Here is a 19,262-nt window from a genome sequence, read left to right on the forward strand (position 1 = left end):
AGTTAGGTCGTCTGTACCTTTAAGACAAACTGAGGCACAGCAGGAGAGGAAGTGAACATAACTGACTTTCGTTTCCTTCGCGACAAATTTATTTATACATGCACCTTTTACATCGAAAAGGGGAACTAGGCAGCAGAGAGCAGATGTGACCAGGACAGAGGTGCTCTGTGTGTGTTTCGGTCACTCAGCTGGAAAAAAAATCCTTTATGCCTGCCACCATCCCCGCGCGAGAGACATGGTAAGTGGCTTTCCGCGTGCTTTTAAATGAACAGAATAACTTTTTGTAGTTGGGTGTGTCTGAAACAATAACTTGTCTCATGCTGGATGTTTCAGAATAGTTGAAAATCGCTAAACTTGTGTGGCTGATGTTATTGTAACGTCGCCAGGTTACTTACCTGGCGGTTCAAAACACGGTTACACCAATATTACAGTAGAAGTCATTCGGAGTTTTCCAAAATGTAATAAATGACAGAGGGATATCAAAAAGCACAGTTACAATAGCTTGGACCCACTCAAATCACGCAGATAGTAACTAACGACCAGCGGAAATGTTAAAGGGTTTTTCGGAAGCTGTGCTGGGAGACAGAATATACCGTGGAAACCACCTGCAGGTAATCTACAATACATTCAACAGCCTACCTCTGTGAGAAAAACATGTCAATCATTCAAGCCTGAAAATGCCCTTAGTTTCTGGCCTCATATAGCCTACGAGTACTGTATATGTAACATTAAAGAACTATTTTGTATTTCTCGCCCACAATTTTGGAGAACATATCGAAGGTCACATCCTCTTTAAAATAATGGAACCACGGTTGAGAAATAAGGAAGGTCCAGAATTCGAGGGAGGGGGGTTGGCCTAAAATTTCGCCCTGTGGCAGAAAACTTTGACATTATTTGACTAAAAATTCAGCATTTTAACATCAGTTTGGACCATTGTAGTTAGTAGCGCCTTTATAGTGGGCTGCCCATAATCCTGCAAACGTGTGTGTGTGTGTGTGTGTGTGTGTGTGTATGTAAGGGGATCGGTGGGGAGCGGAGAAGCTTAAACCTAACCTTACTATAGGGGTCTGGGGGCATTTTCCCCCAGGAAAAAATGTTGATAAACATACCCCGTCTGGGTGCTTTTTATGCACTCTGGCGCCTTATATACATTGAAAGTACTCATCATAATTTTGGTAAAGTTAAAATGAGTTCCTGAAAAGGTCGAAACTGGGGGCACTTCAAAACTAAGGTTCATACACTAAAGCATTTACATTTTATGCTAGTTTGTGGACTACTACTACTCCTCTACATTTCAGAGGTAAATCTTGTACTTTTTAGTGCACTATATTTATGTGACAGCTTAAGTTACGTTACAGATTCAGTTAACACAAAATATAAATCAACTCATGATATATGATGTATCATTAGCTATAGTCATGTTTGTGTGTTGGACTTTACTATAATAAAGTGGTGAAGTAATAAGTTGCTGACAAGTGGCCAAATGGGACTACAGTGTTGTCATGGACGTTAGACGTCATCACACTGCACACAGAAATTAACCCCGCCTTGTCCGCCTTTACAGCTCGCACTCGAACTTGTAGATTAATTTGTTTATAATATTTTTCAATCGTGTTTTAATGTGTTGGTTTTTACAGTGTTTGTAGTGGTGACGTTTAAGCCGTGCGACCACAATGTAGTTTGTGTATAGCCTAAAAAGAGCTTTTTGCTTCTTGCGATTTCATTTACGCAAAAGTCGTGCTTATCAAAACGTGTAAGTCTTATAAACTTGTGTTCGCCACAGAGCTTATTTTTGGCGATAATCGAAAAAGTTCCATTCAAAAATCCAATAAGGTTTTGACGAGGGGACCAGTGCAACGCCAACTTCCTGGTTGGCCTACAAAAATACATCATCCCTTCGCCACTCTATACATCCATGGTTGGGGTTGGGCTGCCTGAGTGAATGGATCGTCCGGAGGGATGTAGACGGGATCTCCGCCACAAGTCATAAAATGCTTACAGCGGAATCACCCGATCACAGCAACCTGTAGTTTCTGCACGCATCATTGTGCTCTGAGTAACTCCTTGTACATGCAGCACATTCAACTCTAAATATAATTTCTCGTCCAGCTTCAACTGAACAAATTAAACAAATGTATGTTTTGTGACACGAGGATGTAACTGCCTTTGAGCTGATTTCAAAAGAGGTCTGGAAATTCAGGCTGAATCTTTAAACGTTTGATTAGCATGAGTGCAGTCTATGTAGTTACTATATGAATCTCGCAGTTAGAGAAGGCTTGCAGTCCTCCATGTTAAAAAAGCTGCAAGAAACTACACGCTGATGTGAGAGGTTGGCTCAGCTGTGAGTATTTGTTTAACGTGCAGTGAGGCTCCCGCCCACCTCCCTCCGGACGATCCATTCTAGCATCAATACCGCCTGAGAGGGTGGACTGTATGAGCTGGGTTCCTACTTACGTCCGATTGGCTGGCCGAGGTGGCTTATCCGGCCTGCATTTAAGGATTACATCCGGTCATGGCGGCGCACGGACACCGCAGGTTAGTCTTGTCGGTTTTCTCTCTAAATGCACATTTGTCAGAGACCCTAACTCAAAGAGAAGAGTTTGTATTTAGGTTGATATATAGGCCAGCAAATGATAGAGATGGCAAAGTCAAAACAAATGTTTCAACTCTTTCAAACCATTGTTTTGAAAAAAATTCAAAACCTGGTCGCTTAACATTGGCATCTACTGGCAGGAGCTGGCCTTGTATTTATTATTACTGGATGTTTTGAAAGCTCCCCTTTCCCCAGCCCAAAAGGCTGTCATACATATAATCAAACCGTCAATTATTTGTTTAGTTCTTGTAGGCTACGGTGACTATTTCTTTGCATTATTATGTGGCGGTCCTATGCTACAGTTTGTTGATAGTGCAATTGATTGGTTTAATGGAATTAAATACTACATGCTAAATAGATTATTATTTTTTGATTACCACAGCCCAGGATATGTCAGTGATTAGCAGCTACATGGATTTTCGTACATTATTATTTTTTGTGTAGAGTCAAATACTCACAGGCGATAAAAATGTACATCAATGTGATTTTTTCTACTTTCATTGAATATATATATTTTTTAGGGCGGCACGGTGGCTTTGTGGTTAGCACTGTTGCCTCACAGCAAGAGGGTCCCTGGTTCGAACGGGGTTCGGTCCGGGCGGGGGCCCTTCTGTGTGGAGTTTGCATGTTCTCCCCGCGTGGGTTCTCTCCGGGGTCTCCGGCTTCCTCCCACGGTCCAAAGACATGCAGCTCAGGTTAATTGGTGACTCTAAATTGCCCTTAGGTGTGGTTGTGAGTGTGTATGGTTGTTCGTCTATATGTGTCGGCCCTGCGATAGTCTGGCGAACTGTCCAGGGTGTACCTCGCCTTCCGCCCGATGACAGCTGGGATTGGCTCCAGCCCCCCCGCGACCCTTACGAGGACAAGCGGTTACAGAAAATGACTGACTGACTGATATATATTTTTTAATCCATCAGTGCTAACCATAAATATCAAGTACTCATTCAATTTTAGAATTTTAACCCTATAAATGCCAGGTTTTTGTCATGATGCCCCCCCCCCCAACCCCAAAAAATGAATTATTTCCAATATACTACATGCAAAATAGATTTTTATTTTTGTTGATGACAGTCTAGGATATGTCACTGATTAGTAGCAACATTGATTGTGGCAGTTAACCTAGTGGAAATAGCATGTATTTTTTCCATATGCCAAATATGTTTTAAAAAAATGACATGATCGGGTGAGAAATAGTAAAAATGACAAATTCCAAGGCAAAAGCCCAGAATGACACCCAGAAATAACACAATGCATGTTTTTATGCTTTGATGGCTGTGGGATAAAAAAAATAAAATAGTCTGAATGGGTTTCAATGGTACATTTTTTTGTAGTTAACAATATAAATGTAACAATTTAATTTCCACATTGTATTTTAGACTTATTGTGGGAGCTGGGCTGGAAATTCCAAGATTCAAAAAAATACACAATCTTGCCAAAATTTATGCCATATGCATGAACACAGTCAAAATTATGAAAATATTAAGAATGAAAAGCACTTTAAAATGTGACTTTAAGCAACGCAAATTCCAGCATTTCCCGCAGTCTTTTTTTTTCTCTCTATCCTTTTTCTTCTTCCACTTTATTTAACACAGACAGTTTACAATGGCACCTTATTTTTCAACAGTAGTGCAATGGATCAGGTGCAACATATAAGATTGTAAACCACTTCATAAAATTAATAGAAAAAAATATTTTAAAACAAAACAAAAACAATGCTAGGGCTTCTTTCGTTGACCGTACTCATCTACAATGTCATCAAGTCTCACTGCACCACCCTTCCTCATATCTTCAAGGGCCTTGACTTGAGTGATAAACCTTTGGTAAAATACACCACAGCATCAACCACTATGAAATTTCCCAAGAATGAGGATGTTTTTAATAAAAGTCATCTTTGGGACTGTCCATAACCAGTCCATAAATAATGTCTTTTTGAGAGAAGAATATCACATATATCATGGTATAGTATAGTGCAGTACAGTATATAGAATTGTATAGTGTAATATATATAAAAGTAGTAATATTTATAATAATAGTACAGTATGAAAAAATAGTAGTAGTACAAAATTGAAGGACAAAGGATGAGTTACATTTGCACCTGTGCAACTGCAATACAAAAATTACCAGCTGAACAAGCTTGCACCGGAAAATGTTTATCAAGACAGCTGGAAATGCTGAGTGTTTGATGCAGATGAGGGTTGAGGGAATGTCCTGAGTTGAGAACATTTCACAAATAGCTAATGAGGAAAATGACTTAAAAATCAAAATTCTACATTGATTTGACAAACGAATAATACAGTTTTAGAAAAATGAATTCAGTTTTATAATTTTCTATTTTTCATTTTTGATATGGAAAATTGAACTGATAAGCGTTACACGGTCCCACAAGCAACCAAAACAAATGAATGTGAATACATTTTTGACCAGATTCAGGAGGATATTATTATCTAACCCCATATTACTATTCCATTTTATACTTGTGAAATCTGTTATATTAAAAAGATCAGATCTTTTTGAAAGTTTTATCAAAAAGATGGCTCATGGGTGTTAGAGTTGTTTTTTACGCCCAGGCCACACTGCCCGAATAAGAAGCGCACATGGAACCTGTTAACCTGAGTTAACCTTGGTTTTTAACTATGGTGTTCCACAGTATATATATATATATGTGTGTGTGTGTGTGTGTGTGTGTGTGTGTATAGATAGATGATAGATGGCAAATAAGTAGATTCAGAAGAAGATAGTGAGGGGGGAGGAGGGAGTGTCCAGCATTTCTCATTTCTGCTTCCTCAATCTGCTCTAATCATATGTAAACAGAAGAAACATTCATTAAATCAATTTTGAATTTAGAAGAAAGAAATATCATCTCTAAATTGCACATTGGATCATGCTCGTAAAGAAGTCAAATTAATGGGTACCATAAGAATTACTCTCAAGGAGTATTCAACTACATACCCCTGTCCTAAGAAGTGCAGGTGAAGCACTGAGGGATAAAATAAACAATAAATAATAAATAAGGATTGGATATATTTAGGTTTGCTCACCATAAAAAAAACAATGTTCTGCTCCCTTTGGTCACTAGATAGAGCCATCTGATCAAGACGAGTTGGCCGTGGCTGGTGATCGATTTCTAGCACCTCCCAATGGCGGCATTAATGAATTGCTCAATGTGGGACAAGAAGACAACATGCAGGGCCAGGTGAGCTCCCTGCTGTCTTGGAAAAAATCTTATAAAGCCAGTCTCTGTGATTCTCGTGTCTCACTAGAAGATTCACACTTTTTCATGATTGGTAACACTGTAAAGTCTTGTCTCCCTTCTTTCCTGAGATGGAGGAGTTTCTGGGTCCACAGGCAGAGTACGATGAGGAGGAGGAGGAGAGGAAATACTACAGGAGGAAGAGACTGGGAGTCATCAAGAATGTTCTTGCAGCCAGTGTTGGAGCCATGATTGTGTACAGTGTGTACATGGGTGAGTTGGACAGGAGAAAATACATTTAAATGAACAAAGAAACAGAGATGCATTGATATTCATCTCTGTTTCTTTGTTCAACTCTTGTCAGAGTTGCAAAGAGTCTGGTATGTTCTCTGAAATGTATTTTTGTGTGTGCGTGCCATAGGCCTCCTGCAGATGCAGCTGATCCTCCATTATGATATGACCTACCGTGAGGTGAAGTACAGCAGCCTTGGTCTTGAAGACATCGACCGCAAGATGCTGATGGGCATCAATGTCACGCCCATCATAGGCCTGCTGTACACGCCTGTACTTATCAGGTAGACACACTCGCACTCTTAACACAAATGATAAAACCTTTATAGTAAGTATGCCCTTGCTCTGCTTATATGTACTCTTGTTGGAGCTATTTGTGGGTAGTATTTAGTTGTTTCCTAAACATATGTCGTATTGTCTTGAGTAATTTAGGTGATGTGAGAGAGCCTTATTTAGATTATATTTTGATAGTGTTCTTTTTTTTGCTAGGTATTTTTTTAGGTTTATTATTAGTATTATATTTTATGTATTTAGTTTCTGCAAGTAGTGTTTGTTTTGTTTTCTGTTACGTCAGTGAAATAAGTAATACTAGGCATCCATGGTTATAAAGATAAGTAGACAGGTAAGGTACCAGTATGCACCAGGGTAGGCAAAATGTTTTTTTGTTGTTTTTGCTTGTTTTGGAGAAATATATCAAAAGAATCACAGTAACTTTGAATGGACAATGGACTTCTATTGCCTGCGGACATTACATCCTGTGGTGCATCAGTTGCCTTTTGATTGTTTGATTTAAGTTTGATTTTGTCGACAAATGGCCCCTACACTCCATAATAATAATATAAACTATATTTATCTCTCTGAAAGGTTTCTAGGCACTAAGTGGATGATGTTCTTGGCCTCAGGAATCTATGCACTCTTTGTATCAACCAATTACTGGGAGAGGTACTACACCTTGGTTCCATCAGCTGTTGCCATTGGTGTGGCCATTGTGCCACTATGGGCTTCCTTAGGAAATTACATCACAAGGTGAGAAACAGGATGTGGAAAGGTGAGGCAGATAAAGATGTTTCATAAGAGACGGAATTCCACTACCCATACCTACTGTAATCACTAACATTGCAGTGTCTTATGTTCCACTATAGTTTAGTTTAAGACTGAACTGTGCCTATAAACAAAATTTTATTTTACATGTTATACAGTTAAAACTGACTGGGCTGATAGCTAGTCATAATGGGGTGGCACCTGGGGTGGCCAATCAGATTAAAGGGGTGGCCTATGCCACTCCAGGCCACTCTTTAGACACTGCAATACAGATGGTCAGAGGCATGTCTATAACCACCTTTTTCCAAACTAAACATAATCAGTAATATCAACTACAAAAAAATAGTGGGTAATCATTTCAGGTAGTCATATCCATAGTAATCGTAATAGTCTTCATAGCCGTAATAGTCAGGAGGGTACGAATAACCTCCTTGGCCACCCTGGACTCTGCCTCTTGTAGGTGGTGGCATGTGGGGAGGCCCGTAATAATAGTACAGTCTATGGTTTTAACTTAAAGATGTTCCAGATATATCACTTAAAACGAGTTAAATTATTGTTATTATTTTTTTTGTAAATGTATTCCCATGTAACCAATGAAGCCATAAACTCATAAAGCACAGAGATCATAAGAGCCTCATACACCAAGGCAGAGAATAGTCATGTGATTGCATGGACATACAGTGAATGCACAGGCGAATCCATACACACCCACACAGGCCTCAAATTAACACACACCTAATTGTACATAATAAGTATGTTTGTTTCACTTAATGTGTTGTTAATTTTTTCTCTCACACAAACACATGAAGGATGGCGCAGCAGTACTATGAGTATGTCAACTATAAGGAAGAGCATGTGCTGGAGCAGAAGAAGCTCCCAAAAGGAGCATGCCATAGCTACATCATTGTCTTCCAGTCAGTCTTCTCTATTATTTTTCATGTGAGTCTTCCATCTTTTGACCACTAATGCTTCAATTCACACTGTTGTTTGTAGTGTTTAAGATTGGAAAAGAAGTTCGTATAGCTGCACAAATTAATGAGCAAAACCCCTTCATCTTTCCTTTTTCAGCTGAGTTTTGTCTTTGCGGAGTTCCCCATGCGCTTTGTCCTCAACAGTTACCTGCAAGACAACCAACACATTCTCTACAATGTCAAGTCCTGTGGTAATGACACATGTTACTTCATCTCCATTGATAGGCAATAGGCCATTTATTAACATGCTAACCAGAACATCTAAAGTTCATATGTTTGTGTTTTCAGCTTATTCTGCTGGTCCCAAGTGGCTAAAAATCAAATAGTGCAGCTTTAAACACTCACCTGTCTATTTCAAAATATACCATTTTCATACCAATTTTGTATTGTATTGTATTGTTGTTATTTAAATTCAAAGTCATCTTTATTGTCAATTGTTAGACATAAAGAAATTGAAATTGTGTTTCTCTCCATGCACATGGTGCAGATAGTAAGAGGACAAAAAGAGAATAGAAAAACAAAGAGAAAAAAAAGCCCATCATCTTCAGCTGAGCTGGCTTTATTGCAGAGCATCACAACATGACCATCATGCGGTTACAGCCTCTTGTAGCTCTGCCATTATTTGCTCTGCATGGTGCTTCTACATGCTCTCACTATCTCAGTGGCACTGGAGCCCTCTATTGATCTTAGACTGCAAGTGTATACAAAAGCCACTTCATAGCACTTCCCCTGGTTTGTTCTCTACTCCTGGTTTTACCAAATGCCAGTTTCATAGGTCTACATGAAGTAGAAGCACATATGTGAGGCTAGTTTATAGTTTCATCCACTTTGCTTTAGAAGGGGGCAAAGTGCTAAAGGAAGCACAAATTGACCTCATAAGGCTGATATGAAACTAGAGAAGTGCAATGTTTTTCCTGCTCAACTTTCGAAGGGATAAAAGATTTTTATGTTACACAAGAATAGATGGAAGAGAACTCTTTGTTCACACCACCACAGATGACCTCTTAATAAAACACAGCTATGATAACTGTTGCTGCTCTATCAGATAGTCATTCAATGTGCATTTTTTTAATCACTTCTATTGAGGTGCTTCAGGTGTGGCTTAAGACTCTGTTGGACTGGACCCTGTTGGTTGTTTCCTATCACCTCCTTTCTAAAGGCTGAACTGTTTTTCTTCCTCTGTCAGGAGCAAACATCAGTGGAGTGATCCCTGGCTTCAACACCACCGTGCTCACCAACCTGCCTCGCTCCATGCTGCTCATACTGGTGGAGAGTGTCCTCATGGGCTTCGCCTTCCTCGCCATGATCATCGTAAGATCCAAACATCACAATACACACACACACACACACCTCTGACTCAGAATTCAATTTGTTCAGGTTGTTTGTTTTGTATTAATCTAATTGTTTTATGTCTGTCCTGCATTTTAAAACTCATGGAAAGAAGGAAATGTAAGCCAGGGAGAATGCTCATTTACTGTGTACTAGATTTGGTATATATACCAAACCAAACGTAAAGCTGTGGAGAAAATAGTGTACACACTAAACTATGTGAGGAAACTAACACCCAGCTGAAACAGTAATCTGCTCCTTGAAAATAGTTAAATACATATATTTTTTTATTTAAAGAACCATCATAAATGTACTTCTCCTACTAGACACCAAGAATCATATAGAATAAAATTGTAAGAGTGGAATGTTAAATGACTTGCTTTTGTATACTGCCTTTCTAGTCTTCTGACCACTCAAAGTGCTTTTACACTACATGTCACATTCACCCATTGACACACTGGTGGCTGAGGCTACCATACAAGGTGCTCTCTGCTATTTAGTAACTATTCACACACACTGACATTGTTGGAACAGCCACCAGGAGCAATTTGAGGTTTAGTATCTTGTTCAGGACACTTTGACATGCAAACAGAGAACACATCGCTTAGTCTGTTCAGACATGCATAGGGCTTGAACTTATCCCAACATGCAGTGGGAAACCAGTCTATCAAAATGGTAATCCATTAGAGATTAAAGCGTCTGAAATTTCAAATCACAATTAGAGAGACCCACATTATCAGTGTTCAGTGTTATCATAACATTATCCAAATGTGCTGAAGATGTCCAAAAAGTATTGATAAGCAGTAGAGCTGGTGCGATTCATTACGTGATCAATTACGGAAATACCTCCATTTGAAGACTGTGCATCGCAATATAGTGAGCTGTACCTGTGCATTGCCTGATCGGAGCATGGATTCCACTGGAGAGCTAAAATGGTTTTTCACAGGAGTACAACCGCTATGCACAGACACTGACTATGCACTGACACACAGACTGAAGTGAAAGTATCCCAAAAAGAAGCAAGACAGCACCAACCCGTTTCCTTGAGTGAAACGTGTTGATTTTGGAAAATTTTACAGTTCGTTTTTTTGAAGTGTGGGTGGTTTTCATGATAATTAAAATTTGAATCTGTAATACTAAGTGCTGGAATTTTACTCTGGTTTATTGTGATACAGGTAACTGTTTGAGCTCTGTAACTCACAGGGAAAAAAAACACTGAAAATAATGCTTAAAAATCCACACCTTCATACAATTTAGAGCAATTTACACGGCTGGTTTGAGAATTGGATTGTTGTAAATTAATAGAAAGTTGTGTTCATGGATTGGCCTATGTAGCTTAGCTTTGTAGTTGAAGTTGCAGGGCTTCAGTGGGATACATGGCGTATTCAGTGCTCAAAAGAACTGCCTTATTTTTCAAAGCAGAGCAAGTACAAAATCTAATTCAAAATGATTCAATAAAAGTGTATTGCTGTTTGTTGCTAACCACAGTTCCTTGTGCTGTGTGGTGCTGCATATCGCCCGACGGAAGAGATTGACCTTCGCAGTATTGGCTGGGGAAACATCTTCCAGCTGCCTTTCAAACACCTGAGAGACTATCGCCTGCGGCTGCTCTGCCCCTTCTTCATCTACAGTGGATTTGAAGTGCTGTTTGCTGTGACGGGATTCTTTCTGGTACTGCACTCTCAGTGAAGCTTGTTGTACAGTAGAATAGCTTTTACTTGCATTGCTTAATTTTCTTAGTGTCTTTGTGTAGTGAAAAATTCAAAACAATCAAACAGATACCAAGCACACGAAGGAGCAGACAGATTATAGTAATAAAGACAGAGGATATGGAAAATAAAAATACTTATGTGATTTATTTCTTTTCCTCTACAGTCCTATGGTGTCTGTGTTTTGGGCCTGAAAAAACTGTGGCTCCTTATACTCGTTTATGGCCTCTCCTGCTCCATCTTTTCCTCCCTCTCCCTTTGCCTCCTACACCTCCAGCGCTGGGTGTGTCTGGCGGGGGGCGCTGCTGTGCATGGGGTGCTGCTTGTGGCTCTCTTGGCGTTGTCTCTACCTGCTGACAAGCCAGATGAGTATGAGGGTCCTCTGCTGGTCATCTCTGTGCTATGGGGCCTCGGCACAGCCCTGAACAAGACGGGCGTCAGCAGTGAGTAACAGCTGTGGTCAAGATTGTATCATAAACTGTAAAAAAAGATGGACGACGCGTCTCCACTTCTTTCCACTGTGTCAGACTGCAGTCACATTATCCCGGATATGGGCATTGCCACCTTGCAAGGATGATGTCATTAAGAGCTGGAGACTGTGAAGTAGCGATCTGGGATGGGGGAGTTCCCACCAAAACACCCATCCAACTAATCAAGAGCTCCATTGAATGTGAGCGCATGGATTGGCTGTCACAGCTGTCAATTGTGGCGGAAAAGCATCCTTTTGTATGATTTGATATCTCCTTAAAATTGAACTGATCATGAAAACAAACACTTGAACAAACTTTATGGCAATGAGAACAGCCTTCAGTGACAGAAACTATCTTTGGGAAAAATGTATTTAGCATATGCTTTATTATTATAGGCCAAACTAAACTTTGAGTTTTTAGTTTGGATTATGTCAATTCACTGACATGGAGGGGTGGAGGGGTGACTCCAGGGGGCAATCCAGATTGAAAAGCCTCACTGTGGGGGAACTGGCATGTTGTCTATCTTTATATACAATCTATGGTTTGTATGCACCCTACGCTTACTTTGTGTACACATGACATGTTAATATGAACTCCTGTGTGTGTGTGTGTGTGTGTGTGTGTGTGTGTGTGTGTGTGTGTGTGTGTCTGTGTCTGTGTCTCAGCTCTGCTCGGTATGCTGTATGCTGAGGACAAAGAACGTCTGGACTATGTCTATACCATCTATCACTGGTGGCAGGCCATCGCCATCTTCATAGTCTACCTCTGGTCGAACCTGCCTATGAGGGTACGATGTGTATGTTTAGAAAAAATGTGAGTCGATAACACCTCTGAGAAAAGTGTAGCCTTTTTACGTCACCCATTTTTGTCTATTTTCCTCAGGCCAAGCTCTCCATCCTGTTGGCCAGTTTATTGCTGGCCTGTTACTGTTATTGGGTGATGGAGCATCGGCTGGCCATGAAAGTGCCTTACAGACTGCCTCGCATCCCACGGCCACGGCACAAGGTAACCAATCACAATCAGTCACAAATGACTGGCTGATTGACCTTAGCAGAGTTATGCTGTCAGCCAAAGATTCAGGTGCAACTTATAAAGCCCAATAAAAAGGTATTCTTTGACATCAAATTGTGTTTCAGAATTTAGAAGCATCATTCAGAAGAATTTAGAAGCATCATATACAGTGCCTATCATAAGTGTTCACCCCCTTTGATGTTTTACCCTTTTATTGCTTTCATAAATCAATCATGGTCAATCAAATTTGGCTCTCTTAACACAAAAATTTATTGGAAAAAACTCTTTAATGTCAAAGTGAAAACAGATTTCTATAAAGTAATGTTAATGAAAGAAAATTATATAAATAAAAATAATTGTTTGCATAATTATTCACCCCCTTTTTAATTTAATGGTCTAATTCAATAGAGGTCCATCAAATTGTTGCCAATAGTTGCACAATTAGTGAAATGAAGATCACCTGAGTGGTGTGGGTGTGTTTCAAGTGATTGAGTTGTAAAACACCTGTGTCTGAAGGGTCCAGAGAGTGGTTGATCAGTATTCCTGGCTACCATTACACCATGAAGACAGAAGAACACTCTAAGCAACTCAGGGAAAGGGTTATTGAGAAGTATAATTCAGGGGATGGTTACAAAAAAATTTCCAAGGCACTGAACATACCCCGGAGTTCAGTGAAATCAATTATCAAGAAATGGAAGGAATATGGCACTTGTGTGAATCTGCCTAGATCAGGCCGCCCTCGTAAACTGAGTGACCGTGCAAGTAGGAGACTAGTGAGAGAAGCCACCAAGACCCCTACAACTACTCTAAAGGAGTTACAAGCTTCAGCTGCTGAGATGGGAGAGACTGTGCATGTAGCAACTGTTGCCCGGGTTCTTCACCGGTCAAAGCTTTATGGGAGAGTGGCAATGAGAAAGCCACTGTTGAAGAAAAGTCATATTAGATCTCGACTAGAGTTTGCCAAAAAGCACATGGAAGACTCCATGGTCAAGTGGAAGAAGATTCTTTGGTCTGATGAGACCAAAATTGAGCTTTTTGGCCATCAGACAAGACGTCATGTTTGGCGGAAACCAAACACTGCACATCACCAAAAACACACCATCCCCAGTGTGAAGCATGGTGGTGGCAGCATCATGCTGTGGGGATGTTTCTCAGCAACTGGACCTGGAAGGCTTGTAAAGTTAGAAGGCAGAATGAATGCTGCAAAATACACTGAAATCCTGGGGGACAATCTTTTTCAGTCTGCAAGAGAACTACGACTTGGGAGAAGATTTATTTTCCAGCAAGACAATGATCCAAAACATACTGCAAAAGCTACACAGGAATGGTTAAAAAAGAACCAAGTAAATGTTCTGGAGTGGCCGAGTCAAAGCCCAGACCTCAATCCTATAGAGAATTTGTGGCTGGACTTGAAAAGGGCTGTTCATGCCCGATACCCGCGCAACCTGACAGAGCTTGAGCAGTTTTGCAAAGAAGAATGGAGCAAAATTGCAGTGGGCAGATGTGCAAGACTGATTGAGACCTATCCACACAGACTCACTGCTGTGATTGCAGCCAAAGGTGCATCTACTAAATACTGACTTGAAGGGGGTGAATAATTATGCAAACAATTATTTTCATTTATATAATTTTATTTCATTAACATTACTTTATAGAAATCTGTTTTCACTTTGACATTAAAGAGTTTTTTCCAATAAATTTTTGTGTTAAAAAAGCTAAATTTTATTGACCATGATTAATTTATGAAAGCAATAAAAGGGTAAAACATCAAAGGGGGTGAATACTTATGATAGGCACTGTATATATATATATATATATATATATAATGATACTTCTTTTCAGCTGAAACAATGAGCTACATCTCATCAAAACGAGCCGCCCTCCAAGCTGGACAGATAATGTCCTCAGTAACTCTCCTGCCTGTGGGCACATGGTGAGAGAGGAGAGGGAGAAGAGAGGCGCTGTGCTGCTGCCAGAGCCATTGAGATTACTCTGAGCAGTGAGTTGCAAAAAGCATCTTAAAAGTCACAGAGTCTAGTGAGCACCAAGTCACCAAGTGTTTGGTGTGTCTGTTCACAAAATGCCCACAATCTGTTTTTTTCTATTTTGTAATTGTGTAAGTGTGCACGCATACTATAGCCTACTCCTTATAGAAAACTCAAGCGGAAAAATTACTGTGTGTGCGTGTACTATACCCTACTCCTTATTAAAAATATCTGCGATTTAAATCTATTTAAACCGCAGTGGTGCAGACTGAGTAAAGCATGTTTTCACTTGCGTCCATTATGTAAATATGCCAGTGGTCTAATGTATAACTGCGGTGGTTATTTTAAAGGCTGTTAAAAATCTAAAAAATAAAACAAAACAAATTAAAATAAACCAATTAAGATAATCGCATGCTACTGTGTTTTTTTAAGTTTAGATTAATGTTTAATATATATGAAATATATATATATATATATATATATATATATATATATATATATATATATTTAATCTCATGGGGCACTGTAAGGACCTAAACATATGCTGTATTCAGAATCTTCACTCTCTGCTGAACAGCCTCAACCTGTCTTAGAAAGGAGAAAAAAAACTTACTATACTATAAGATGTCGTCCATATTATCTGCTGAGAGAATTCATCAGTGTTTTTATTGTTGCTATGTACATTTCCCCAATGCAAATTCAAAACATGCACTGCAGGAATTGTATGATGCCATCAGCAGCAACATCACCAAGAAACCAGATGGAATTTTCATAGTAGCTAGTGACTTTAATCAAACCTCAAATCTGTCTTACCTAAATTCCACCAGCATGTCCAGACCCCCACCAGAGGAAAAATATCCTGAGCCACATCTACAAATATTCCTGTCAGCTACAAAGTCCTCCCACGCCTTTAGTTTGGCCTGTCAGATCATATCTCTCTGCTCCTTCTGCCGACGTATTGTCAGCTGATAAAAAGAGTCAAACCAACAGTTCAAATTGTTAAAGTGTGGACAGATGAAGCCACAGCAGGTCTACAGGACTGTTTTGAGTGCACAGATGGGCAATTGTTCAAAAAAGCTGCCACTCAAGATGACAAGATCAATATTGAAGAATATGCATGTTCTGTGATATCATATATCAGCAAATGTGTTGACAGTGAGATCATTCCCCAACTAGAATGCCTGGATGAATAGGGAGGTGATGGCTCTTCTCAGAGCAAAAAAAGCTGAGGCAGAGGCATACACACGTGGACAAAATTGTTGGTACCCTTCGGTTAATGAAAGAAAAACTCACAATGGTCACAGAAATAACTTGAATCTGACAAAAGTTATAATAAATAAGAATTCTATGAAATTTAACCAATTAAAGTCAGACATTGCTTTTCAACCATGCTTCAACAGAATTATTTAAAAAATAAAATCATGAAACAGGCCTGGACAAAAATGATGATACCCTTAACTTAATATTTTGTTGCACAACCTTTTGAGGCAATCACTGCAATCAAACGATTCCTGTAACTGTCAATGAGACTTCTGCACCTCTCAGCAGGTATTTTGGTCCACTCCTCATGAGCAAACTGCTCCAGTTGTCTCAGGTTTGAAGGGTGCCTTTTCCAGACGGCATGTTTCAGCTCTTTCCAAAGATGCTCAATAGGATTTAGGTCAGGGCTCATAGAAGGCCACTATAGAATAGTCCAATGTTTTCCTCTTAGCCATTCTTGGGTGTTTTTAGCTGTGTGTTGTGTGTTTTGGGTCATTGTCCTGTTACAAGACCCATGACCTGCGACTGAGACCAAGCTTTCTGACACTGGTCAGCACATTTCTCTCTAGAATCCCTTGATAGTTTTGAGATTTCATTGTACCCTGCACAGATTCAAGACACTCTTTGCCAGATGCAGCAAAGCAGCCCCAGAACATAACAGGGCCTCCTCCATGTTTCACAGTAGGGACAGTGTTCTTTTCTTGATATGCTTCATTTTTGCGTCTGTGAACATAGAGCTGATGTGCCTTGGCAAAAAGTTCCATTTTGTCTCATCTGTCCATAGGATATTCTCACAGAAGCTTTGTGGCTTGTCAACATGTAGTTTGGCAAATTCCAGTCTGGCTTTTTATGATTTGTTTTCAACAATGGTGTCCTCCTTGGTCGTCTCCCATTAAGTCCACTTTGGCTCAAACAACGACGGATGGTGCGATCTGACACTGATGTTCCTTGAGCTTGAAGTTCACCTTTAATCTCTTTAGAAGTTTTTCTGAGCTCTTTTGTTACCATTCTTATTATCCGTCTCTTTGATTTGTCATCAATTTTCCTCCTGCGGCCACGTCCAGGGAGGTTGGCTACAGTCCCATGGATCTTAAATTTCTGAATAATATGTGCAACTGTAGTCACAGGAACATCAAGCTGCTTGGAGATGGTCTTATAGCCTTTACCTTTAACATGCTTGTCTATAATTTTCTTTCTAATCTCCTGAGACAACTCTTTCCTTTGCTTCCTCTGGTCCATGTTGATTGTGGTACACACCATGTCACCAAACAGCACAGTGACTACCTGTAGCCCTATATATAGGCCCACTGACTGATTACAAGATTGTAGACACCTGTGATGCTAATTAGTGGACACACCTTGGATTAACATGTCCCTTTGGTCACATTATTTTCAGTCTTTTCTAGGGGTACCATCATTTTTGTCCAGGCCTGTTTCATGAGTTTATTTTTTTAAATAATTCTGTTGAAGCATGGTTGAAAAGTAATGTCTGACTTTGATTGGTTAAATTTCATAGAATTTTTATTTATTATTACTTTTGTCAGATTCAAGTTATTTCTGTGACCATTGTGAGTTTTTCTTTCATTAACCAAAGGGTACCAACAATTTTGTCCACGTGTGTACATCATCGCCTGAGCACGACTGAGAGCTGGCATCAAAGGAGGAGACTGTTCCCTCCTGCCTCAAGACAGCCATCATTGTCCATGTACCTAAAAAGTCTGCTGTGTCTTGTCTTAATATCGCTGTATGGCTCTAATCCTCATCATGATGAAGTGCTCTGAGAAACCGGTTCTCCAGCACATCAAAGACAGCATCCCTGCCAACGTGGATCCTCAACAGTATGCTTTCAGAACCAACACATCAACAGAGGACGCCATATCTACTGCTCTTCACTCAGTCTTCTCTCACCTGGAGAATAAGAACAGCTACATTAGGATGCCTTGTTGACTTCAGCTCAGCCTTCAACACAATCTCTCCCATGAAGTTGATTGGAAAACTTAACACACTGGGCTTCAGTACAATGGATACTGGACTTCCTCACATGCAGACCCTCAATTTGAATTGACCATCACACCTCCTCTACATTAGTGCTCAACATCAGAGCCCCCAAGGGTGTGTGCTTAGCTCCCTCCTATTCATACTGTACACCTGTGACTGCACTCCCAGACATCAGGAGAACTCTTGTGAAGTATGCAGATGACACCACCATCATCGGCCGTATTATAAACAACGACGAGTTCATACCGGGAGGAAATCAACAATTTTGCAGAGTGGTGCACAGAGAACAGCCTACTGCTCATTGTCAGTAAAACCAAGGAGCTGATTGTTGATTTTTGAAAGAACGAGGCAAAGACACACACCCCTGTCTACATCAGTAGAGGTGTCTGCACAGAGCCCAAAGGATACTGACCCCAGCCACAGTCTGTTCACCCTGCTGCCACCTGGAAAAAGATGCATAAGTATCCACTGCAGAACCACCAGACTACGGAGCAGCTTCTTTCCCTGGGCTTTGAGACTCCTCAACTCCTCCTTCAACACCAAAAAGACGTAGCAGGATTTAGGATCAACTTTAATTTCATTTATTCTTTAACCACATTTAAGACAAATGACAATTAATCTACCTTGCACCTTGTATATTCAGCTCAAAATTCATCATAATTGCTAATTTTACACAAATGTAGTGGATTGCCTTGGCGCGGTCTTTACATTTTCCCTCTGAGGAACTCCAGAGCTCAACGCCCCCTGGGCAAGTGGGGGACATGTCAAAAGACAATGTTTTATGGACCCAAAACATTTAACAGAGGGTTGTTAATTAACTTTACTGAGATTTCCTGTGGGCATCTGCAAACACGTTCTGCTTTTAAGCCACAGGAAATGTCAGTACTTGACCCTTTCCATCGCGAGTTGCAGTGGGAGATAGGTATTCTTGAGGCCCCATCCAGCATACAACAGGATGTAAGACATCTGCATGACCTCCTGGGGTCACTCAGGCATACAAAGCAACAGTCATTCATTGCCCCCCCCTTTGAGATGACAAAGGCAGGACATGTTGTAAATTCATTATGCATTCTTGTGTTGAGACTAACATCTGACAGAATCGCTTGGACCAAGGTTGCGAGTTAAGTTTAACTTAATTCCCTAATCTTTCTCTTTGTAGGTAAGAGTTTGTCTATGTGCTTTGATGAGGACCAACTCCCATTCTTATATCATTTAATTTGAATGAGTTAGGTAAAAGCACGGTTTATTCCCTTTTTGTGATGGAGCCGCACCCCATATTCATAGATAAAAACCTAGTGAGCTTCTCTTCAGGCTTCTTCTGCTTCTTCTAGTGCTTCTTCTTCTAGTGCTTCTTTTCGTTTCCTTTTGCTTCTTTCTGCGCTCCCTTTTACCGCGGCGCTTCTTCCGAGTTCTG

At 40.1% G+C, this 19,262-nt stretch overlaps 1 protein-coding gene across 4 annotated transcripts in view; it reads left to right on the plus strand.

Moving 5' to 3' along the window:
* Positions 1–51: 51 nt before the first annotated feature.
* Positions 52–19,262, plus strand: part of unc93b1 (unc-93 homolog B1, TLR signaling regulator) — a 28,756-nt gene continuing 9,545 nt past the window's right edge. For 2 of the 4 annotated variants that reach the window (XM_042485089.2, XM_042485088.2), the window contains exons 1-12: positions 2,318–2,535; positions 5,670–5,786; positions 5,915–6,056; positions 6,205–6,358; positions 6,939–7,100; positions 7,925–8,054; positions 8,184–8,277; positions 9,273–9,397; positions 10,904–11,086; positions 11,291–11,567; positions 12,260–12,381; positions 12,477–12,599. In XM_042485089.2, the coding sequence (XP_042341023.1) occupies positions 2,434–2,535; positions 5,670–5,786; positions 5,915–6,056; positions 6,205–6,358; positions 6,939–7,100; positions 7,925–8,054; positions 8,184–8,277; positions 9,273–9,397; positions 10,904–11,086; positions 11,291–11,567; positions 12,260–12,381; positions 12,477–12,599 (1,731 nt within the window). In that variant the 5' untranslated portion in view covers positions 2,318–2,433. Of the gene's footprint in view, positions 239–2,304; positions 2,536–5,669; positions 5,787–5,914; positions 6,057–6,204; positions 6,359–6,938; positions 7,101–7,924; positions 8,055–8,183; positions 8,278–9,272; positions 9,398–10,903; positions 11,087–11,290; positions 11,568–12,259; positions 12,382–12,476; positions 12,600–19,262 lie in introns of those variants that run through there. The other 2 variants (XM_042485090.2, XM_088075311.1) reach the window with 2 other exon arrangements.

This window comes from Plectropomus leopardus, chromosome 3, assembly GCF_026936395.1.
Source record: "Plectropomus leopardus strain MGB_pleo_1.0 chromosome 3, ASM2693639v1, whole genome shotgun sequence".
Lineage (NCBI taxonomy): Eukaryota > Metazoa > Chordata > Actinopteri > Perciformes > Serranidae > Plectropomus > Plectropomus leopardus.